Source organism: Meleagris gallopavo, chromosome Z (genome assembly GCF_000146605.3).
Source record: "Meleagris gallopavo isolate NT-WF06-2002-E0010 breed Aviagen turkey brand Nicholas breeding stock chromosome Z, Turkey_5.1, whole genome shotgun sequence".
In the NCBI taxonomy this organism is placed as follows: Eukaryota; Metazoa; Chordata; class Aves; order Galliformes; family Phasianidae; genus Meleagris; species Meleagris gallopavo.
Genome location: NC_015041.2, coordinates 67,751,774 through 67,760,695, shown reverse-complemented (window position 1 = coordinate 67,760,695; position 8,922 = coordinate 67,751,774). Strand labels below are relative to the sequence as shown.

At 37.7% G+C, this 8,922-nt stretch overlaps 1 protein-coding gene across 1 annotated transcript in view; it reads right to left on the bottom strand.

The window, feature by feature from the left end:
* Window positions 1-1,263: 1,263 nt before the first annotated feature.
* The window catches only part of SNX24 (sorting nexin 24), a 70,092-nt gene continuing 62,433 nt past the window's right edge, over window positions 1,264-8,922 (bottom strand). Inside the window, exons 5-7 of the mRNA XM_010726250.2 lie at window positions 4,331-4,425; window positions 2,662-2,694; window positions 1,264-2,243 (exon numbers count right to left, since the gene is read on the bottom strand). Of these exons, the coding sequence (XP_010724552.2) occupies window positions 2,048-2,243; window positions 2,662-2,694; window positions 4,331-4,425 (324 nt within the window). The 3' untranslated portion in view covers window positions 1,264-2,047. The remainder of the gene's footprint in view (window positions 2,244-2,661; window positions 2,695-4,330; window positions 4,426-8,922) is intronic.

Below are 8,922 nucleotides of genomic sequence, written 5' to 3'. Positions count from 1 at the left end.
CACCATCAGGCCTGCTGTGAGGCTTTGTGGCTTTTTTTAAGCAAGTTAATTTAAATTAAATCTATTACTATGATGAAGCACAATCCTGCAGGTATATGATACCTATATAGCTTAGAGAATTATCCGAAGAATTTTCAACCCAGTGACAGTAAATCTGAGGTTCTGTTTTTCAGCCTCTGCAGTACCATTTTAGTCTTGCAGTGTTTTAGGTTTTTCCTTTTTTCTTCATAGTAAAAGCAATTGGTCTTTTTTTTTTTTTAACTCTCCAAAAAGAAAAAGTGACCACCTCACACAAACAAACAAAACCAAAGGGACTCATGCACTTCTGGGTTAGCTAAGCCATGAAAAATAAGTCTGAAAACCAATGAAGTATGTAATAGTAAATCTAATTTTTGGGAAGTCATCTAGCAACACAACAATGCCTGAAGTCATTACAATCATGACAACACTATAATAATTTTTTTTAATTAAAGACAAGTAATGTGCATTATACTCAAAAATCAGCTGTTTACTTCATTAAAATCCATAAATATGCAGTTTGCTGTTTTTTTCAAAAGATGTTAACATGAGCACTCCTGTACTCAGGAAGGATTAACTCCACTTCTGATCTAAACAACTGTCGTAACTGACCTTCTTCAAAGAGGGAATGCGATGAATAGTTATTTGCTAACTCACTTTTCGTCAGTTGGAGTAGCTCCGTCTGCTTTTTGCAGAGGAATCCATCACAGTGGAAACTGATCAGAGACAACGTTATAGAAAGCTCTGCACTTTCTCCATGGTTTGAACTGACAAGCAAGAAATCTTAAAGGCAGTGGTTTTTTGTGTAAATTGTTTTCTTTCTGGATAAGCTGAGCCAGCACAGAAGAGCCTCTGAATGTGGAGACTGTTTTTTTCCCCTCATTTTTTTAATGCTAGAACTGGCATTCTACTTGGTGTTTTAATTCATTAAACATTAAAATAGAGAATAATTTGCAAGTGAATTTTATCTTTTAGGGTCTTCAAATAAGAATATTCACCTGCCATATGAAATCCTAAATACTGTATGTCAAAATGAAAAAAAGAATGCCTTAGCAAAGGCCTTGAAAGTCCTTTGTGTCAGCAAAACTGTATAGTTAGAAAATTCATTAGAAAATTACTAATGATTTCCAGAGAAGGAATTTCAGCCTGACTCAGTGTACACATTAGGGAAGGAAGATAAACATCATCACAAAATAGCAAATCCTTGAGCAGAGGTCTTGCAGCAAACCCTTACACGAGGGCTGGAAACATTTAAGCACTGTCTTTGTATTTCAAGATAATTACATAAAGTCCATTTTATCTCTCAGAAATAGTTCACAAGTGAATGACATTCTTAATTTACATTCCCTTCTAGATGAATCCAAGTTTGCAATCAAGACAAGCGTTACACAGTAAGACTAAGGTAAGCAATATGGCTCACTAAACTAATGTTTTAATACAAGGTTTAGTAGAAGTAACAGTTCTCACAATAAGATGACATCTGGGTGGAACACAGTATAAAAATGTTTTTTTTTAATCCCTGCACATATTTGATTTTATCAAGAGAACAGAATATATGCTCTCTGAATTAATAATGTAAAGAACTTTCAAAAAAATGAAAGGAAAAAAGGTTTACAACAAGCTATTTCAAACGCTCTTTTGAAGAACATATTAAGAGATGAAGACTAACATAAATGCTCTGTGAACACATCCATTATGTTTAAAAGTATACTTTTTTTTTGTTCCTCTCAAGAGCTCTAGAGGTTATAAATGATAAGAAATAGTAATAATCCAAATGGAAATACAAACATGCTCACAGCAGATCGACTGATGTTTAGGGAAAAAGCACTTACAAAGGATTGGGCCCCTAAGTTCAAATCCTTCAGGCAAAGCAGCCCCAAGGGTCAACAAGAAAAAAAGAGAACCAATGTCCTCAGTCTTCTGATTTGAATTCTCAGTAGATTTGTCTGAGAAACAACTAGGAGAAAAAATCCACCCTTTTATAAATCACCCTCCCCATCCTGAGCTATAATGGTTTCTCACTCAAGAGCTATTGTCTTATTGGCAGGTTATTAGGTTTTAGACCAGTGTTGTTTGACTTGGCTTGTATTAATAATAATGCGGTTGGCACGGAGCAGGGCAGGTCATACAGCACTGTTAACAGATGACAAGTTTGATTACCATTGGCTTTAGGCAAGACATAGGGATCCCTCAGGAACAGCAGCACAGGCTGGTGGGACAGTTTGCTGCAAAGATGAAGAACAGAGATGTCGGTACTGGAGAAAAGTAAAAAGAGCATTGTACAAACCAGCTTTGACAAACAAGTAGCCAGGCTGCTTAGAGCCACGCTGCATCATGTGTGCTGCTGCTGCAGGCAGGCTCCATTCACAGCCTTCCCAGCTGCCACCTTCAGCTCTGCTCCTTTAGAATAGGGGGTTTTGTAGGAAATCTCTCAATACAAGCGTTAAGGCGTGCTCAAGTGACATCAGAGATAGATAGAGCTAATGCAACTGACAAAACTAGCCATGACATGTAACAAATAAATCCTATTATAGTGCTAAACTACTCTTAATTTTGACAACTGTAAGGAAAACACAGCAAGTGCCCATCATTTCAAGTAGTTCTTGAACCTGACCTTACAGAAGGAGTAAGAATAGAGCTCACCTTGATTCTTCAGACTCTGTTTCATCAAAAGAGCTGCAATTAAAGTGAAAGGAAACTTTCATTACAATAAAATTAATAAAATTACTCCATAATAAAAAATAAACCAACCCAAACCCTTCAGGAACCATCAAAAGGAGCACTCTTCCTATGGTCTGTAGCTGCGTAACAGTGCAGTGAGAGCACCTAATGAAGGAGGCCTTATTATTTTACCACTGCTTGGAAATGTAAGCATCCACTCTCCTCCAATGGGTTCACAGCCATATCTACCTATAAAGTGACAGGGGTGCAATCCCACTTGGGGCACTGGCTGATACCATGAACTACAAGTGAATGCTACAAGCCTGCCAGCTTGTCCCTGTATTACTAATGCCTGATCATTTATTTATGGACAATATAGATTTAGTATATACATTTTTCTTTAGCTGTTGAGGGTAGTGTGGCTGATAACATCACACTGACTGCACATGGAGCATACTCACTACTACATATCACCCTCAAAAGCACTGTATGAAAGTGTTATAGTAGAATCATCCCTACAGATCTTTAGCATTAGCTGTGCCATAACTGAACAGTAATTTCAGTATATTACTGGTCACTTTTAGAATGGCAAAGCAATTATTCTCTGGGAAAAATCATGGTTTACAATGTAGACCTTAACTTATCTTAATGAAAATGCCCACATAGGGAGGTAGGGAATGGTTTAAGAAACTGCTGAAAGGATTTCCTGCTGAAAACCAGCAGCAGATTTATTCCCATGCAGAAGTAACTAGAGGACCATCCTTTCCTCTCCAGTTCCTTTCTGGATTTCCATCTGTCACAATGGTTTTGGTTTGTCTCCACAACTCAGCAGTGTGGATCACACTTCTGCTTTAATGGAGACAACAAGCTTACTGAAGATCAGACCTCTGACCTTCAGAGACTACTCTGGACCCAAGGCTCCTCTACATCAAGAGGGTCCCACCATAACCTGTCTGTTTTCCAACCCACTCTCTCTCCACTGCAGGCATATAGAATATTCTCTAAAGAGGAAAAGGGACAACACCACAATGCTGCTGGAAGTCCCAACCATGCCAGGTTCAGAAATGCTTCTCCCTACAAACCTGCAGATGATAACACAACTTCTGGTCACACTGATTTTGGAAATTCTCTACACTCACCATTATCATAACATGAGCCTCTTTTCAACCCCAGGAACAAATCCTTACCAGAAGAGGGCAGAGGGGCTGTTGGGGTCTTTGGAGAAGTGAAAGATCCCTTTTCAAACCCAGAGAGGGTGAACACAGAAATGACCACAGAATGAATTTCTACTTTGACCAAATATTAAACTTAACCGTAAAACACACACAAACAAGTGCTTTCTATGCAGGAAGTATTTATGAATATCTTCTAAAATTCACCTGATACTTTAAGAACTATGAGAAAAGCCTATTTTATCTCCTCTTTACTTTCCAAGAATTCTACTTTAAACTTTGCTTCTGCCCTATAAGAATCTGGATTTATTTTACCACATTTTGAGGATATATAAACACAATTAAGTGAACCTAATGCCCATTTATTTTAAGCGTTAAGATTTGGCAGCAAGACCATTTTAAATCAATGAAATTGCATCAGCACTGAGTGGACATGGGCGTTCTGGCCTCCGTTTATTTTTCAGTAGATGAGAGCTTACCCACAGCTTTCTGCTTTTGGCAGGGTAGGTACATGTCGAACATTCAGGAAATCGAGAAATATTTTAGGGAGCTCTTCATTTTCTAAAATGACTGTCTGTAATAAATGAAAAAAAAAGGGACAACAGAAAATCAAGAGGTTTTTTTTTTACATGTTAAATATTGCACTATTGGTCTAGAACAAACATACACATAGAAGAAACCTCTCTAGATTTATAAATAAATGGTTATATACAAGTGGCTGCAAAGCTATTCCTGTTCGTTATGTTCATGTTCACATTCTCTATCAGAAGAAACAAATCTAAAGAAGAAACACCAATAGTGGAAGGAGGGAACGCTACTTTGCCTGTAGGCAGATAACTTCTTCCCATGCATGTATTCCAATGTTGTACTATCACTAGGAGAGTGCAACAACATGTAGAGGATAACATGCTCACAAAGAACTGAGGCTGGAAAAGACTTGTAGAGGTCATCCACTCCAGTCTCAAAGCACTTCATGCTGAAGTTTTATAGCAGACATTTTGGTTATCTGTGTAAGGAAAACCTCACTCATGTAAACATTACGTACAGTGTGCAGAGATCTAAAGAGAAGCATTTGGAAACAAAGCTATTTGATAAATGGTTCTTTTTTCATGTTTCATTTGCAGATATGAATTTAGAATCTACATTTCTTCCACAGCTGACACCATCACTAACAAGTTAAATAAACAGCAGGGAAAAATGCTATTTTCTGTTCTAGACTGTAACAGATCTAACAACTTTTACAGAAGAAACAGAAAGATCTGAATGGTTGGCAGGTTTTAAGCCTTTCACTTCACCTCTATATGAAGATGCTGCATTAAAAATGCACTTCATTTGCATTCTGTAAAATCAGCATCCTGTTGCTGCAAAATTTATCTTGTTCTGCAGTTGGGTTATGCACAGGAGGAGGAGTGGATACGCATTCAGAGGGTGTGTGAACTGCATAACAATGTCCACAACATGCTCAAATAAAGTCATCTCATTAATTATACTAAAATGGACAGCTATAAAAAGTTGTTTAAAGACGCTTAAGGGCACCCAACACTTGTGTGCAGCCTCATATCTGCACCTCCTGGCAGCTTTGTCCCAAAGAAAAGTTGCCTGCTGATGCTGCTGCACAGAGCAGTGATTGCCAGGAAAGAAAATGAGAATATGTTGTTGTATAAAAGGAAAGCACTTGGCAGCTGTTATGAACCTATTTGCTGCTGCTCCTGCTCACTCTAGATGATGAATACTGCATTCTATTTTCTATTTCCTTCCACTTCTTGTTCATGGTATGCATCATGTCAACTCAAATCCTGATAACCTGCAGCGACCAAATGTAGTTCACAAAAAAAAAAGAAAAAAGAAAAAAAGAGGATTTTCCAATTAATTTAATGTGACATTCTTTTAAGGATTTACAAAATAAAGTATAAGTGGATTATACTAAAGAGTGGATAATAATATACTGGCTTGACTGGCTTCAGTGCAAGAAAGGGCCAGCACATGATCCAGCTGTTTAATACACGATAGGAACTGACCTGCTGTACAGGTATACTTTCAGAACAAAACTTGGGAGGAACAGAAAAACAGCCATACTGAATTAAGGACATCTTTCCAGACACATTTCCTCTCTCTGGTGATAGCCCAAAGCGTCCAGAGAAAAGTCTAAACGTTCTCAACTTCGCATTTAAGTTCTTCAAACATACTGTTAAATCAGAGATAAGTGCTTTTGTAATTAGCTTAATGTATTTCCAACATCCCACAATAGAACAGATTTTTGACTTCTGACTGAAAACTTTAATACGATTTTACAGACTTGGTCATCTGTAAGAAAGAGCTGTGCAGGTGAAACGTCTGAACAGTCTGTAATTTGTGATGTAAGGTGCTCAGTAGTCACCTTAGTTCAAGTGAATGTATGACATTCTCAACACAACTACACCTTGCTTGTTCTGCAACCGGAAACTTAACGATAATAAAACTTCATAATTAGTTTATCAGTAATGTGGTTTTCTAATACAACTGAATTCTATAAACATAGTAGTTATAAATTTCAAATACAGGCCTCAGTATGTTAAGTGGATTAATTAAAGACAAAAAGCAGAACATGTAATTCTTTACTAAAAAAATGACCCTGTTGAGCTAAAATACCCATCACAAACAATCTCTGGCGAATTTGAGAAGTGACTCCAACCATACATTTTTCAAACTCATTGATCTCTGCTGAACCAAGAGCATAAATGCTGTATTTTCTTAGGAAATCATAAAAGGCATTTACCCATTACTGTCATGCTTTAATGAATCACTCTATCCTTCAGAAAAAAACCAAAGCAACAACAGAAAACAAAAGCCCCCCTCGCTCCCCCCCCACACACAAAGGAAAGTCTGATGTTTATATCAGCAGAAATGTACTTTTTTTTGTTATCAAAAGAATGTAATTATTATTATGTAGCATAAATCACAAAAATCCCAATTTTTCTACCTTATCAGTTTCATAAAATCACGTTCCCTAAGGACGCCATTGATCGGTTGCACATGTTCTCTCAGTGACATCCAAAATACTTAATTGTCGGTTATCTTTTCTCCTTCAGCAAGTAAAATATAGTCACAAAATTGCAAAGGGATTTGTTCTGCCTTAACCTTAGCTAGATGCCATCATGCAGTGGAAAACAGTGCTAAAATATCACAGGATAATGCTTTCCAACAGGGGAGACATATAAACAGCATAATGATTTCCCACGAGTTTCCTTTTTAGAAAATTGTCACTAAAGCCAGGGTAAGTGGTGACATATCTTCACAGAGGACACCGTGAAATCGAACACTGGCATTCTAGTTAGGTCCAAACCTACTCATCAACCAATTATAACAACGACTGAACAGCCTGCTGAAAACCCGAGCAAGACCACTTTGCTAACCTTAGGAGATCGTAACGCAGAACGTATTGTTTTCACAGATTTTTTTTTTTTTGTAATTTTCTTTTTTAATGAAAAAGACTTAAAAATAATTTCTTACAGTTACCCATTGTTCCTTCTCAAGGTTGCAACCATGAGAGAGAGAGAGAGAGAGAGAAATGAGTGTGGGGTGTGGTGTTTTAGGGTTTTTAAGAGTCCTAACAGACTTTTCCCTTCAATCGGGGTTAGTTTGAAATGCTGTGCTGTTAGGGTGAAAAAGTTCATGACAGTTTTTCCTTTCTTCACAGGGAAAGATGCTTCACAATACCTAATTCAGTAGTGCAGCTAAAAAGGGGGAGAAGAAAATCAATACATTCCAGCTACAGTAAGTAGGCTGGAGTGTCAGTCTCCACTGGGACCAAAACCCACATCTTTTACAGCACTTTAGTCTACATTCTTCTATTAACCTGCTTTTCCTGAACTGCTCTGCACAGTCCCATGAAATGATAAAAAGGTTACCAAAAGAACTTATTAACTAAAAAACAAGTAGAGAGAGGAACCAGACTTCTAAGAGCAAGTGTTCCCCTTTCTGAATAGCAGATAGAATAGTGCTTTGTATTACCCATTATGAAGAACTGTGAGGAAGCTACCCCTTTCTGCACTGAGAATGTGGTTGTTTGCCATCAGAAAGGGGGAACTACATCTATCAGAAAAAATTGTTTCTAAATACAATGCCTACATTGTCACATTAAGGAGTCACCGCTTTTTATCACCACCGAAACATTCACTGATGAGCAGTTTCTCAATAAGAGAAGGTACCAACCATGTTTAAGGTCTGTACAGATACCATATGTGCAACAGCACCGAAGTGACACTCAATACAAAGTACCTGCCAGCCACTGCTCGACTACCTGACAAAAGGAACCCAGAAGGAGAGGTTGCCATTTGCACACAGAGCTTGAAAGGGAAGATAAGAAGATAGCGTGCTCTCATCCTAGCTCTGCAGGATGATTTTTTCTTCTCTCCCAAGAAGCACTCTCTGAATGAGATCTACCTGAGTTATGCTATAGACTATTCTGCAACAGATGTAGATGTTGGCATTTTTTTGTTAGATAATGAGGTTCTGATCAGATAAACGCAGGTTCAAATGAACTGAAAAAAAGCCCCAGTAAAATACTGAAGAGTCCCCATAAGGGACTTAAGAGTAAACTTGAAATAGTGTTCTTTTTTGCTTTTTGCATCATAAAAAATATTCAACAGCACTAATTCGTATTTGTTGGCTTTGCTGGTGGTTGATAAAGACTCAGGAAGTAAACTGTGCAAACAAATCTTGCTTTCCACAAAACTGACAATTTCATTCAAATGCTATCAAAAAAATCTAGAAATCACCCGTGGATGATTCTCCATCCACACTGTTTGTAGAAGGAACTGTAACAAAAATGCTTTTCAGCCCTACGATAACTTATTTTGTCTCCCTGATATTTTCTGGTCAGACATTTTGGGCCAGACTAAACTCTTGAGTAACAATTCAACATTCCCTTTGAAACTAATTAGACTAAGTAGCAGGTGCCCACTCCAAAGTCCAAACAAGGGAACGCAGAAAGCACAGGGAATTCACTGCTCTGGGGGTTAATGAACTCATTGTGTCACTTTTGCAGAGGTGAAGAAGAGGAAACCCACCAAATACATTCAGATTTATGGCT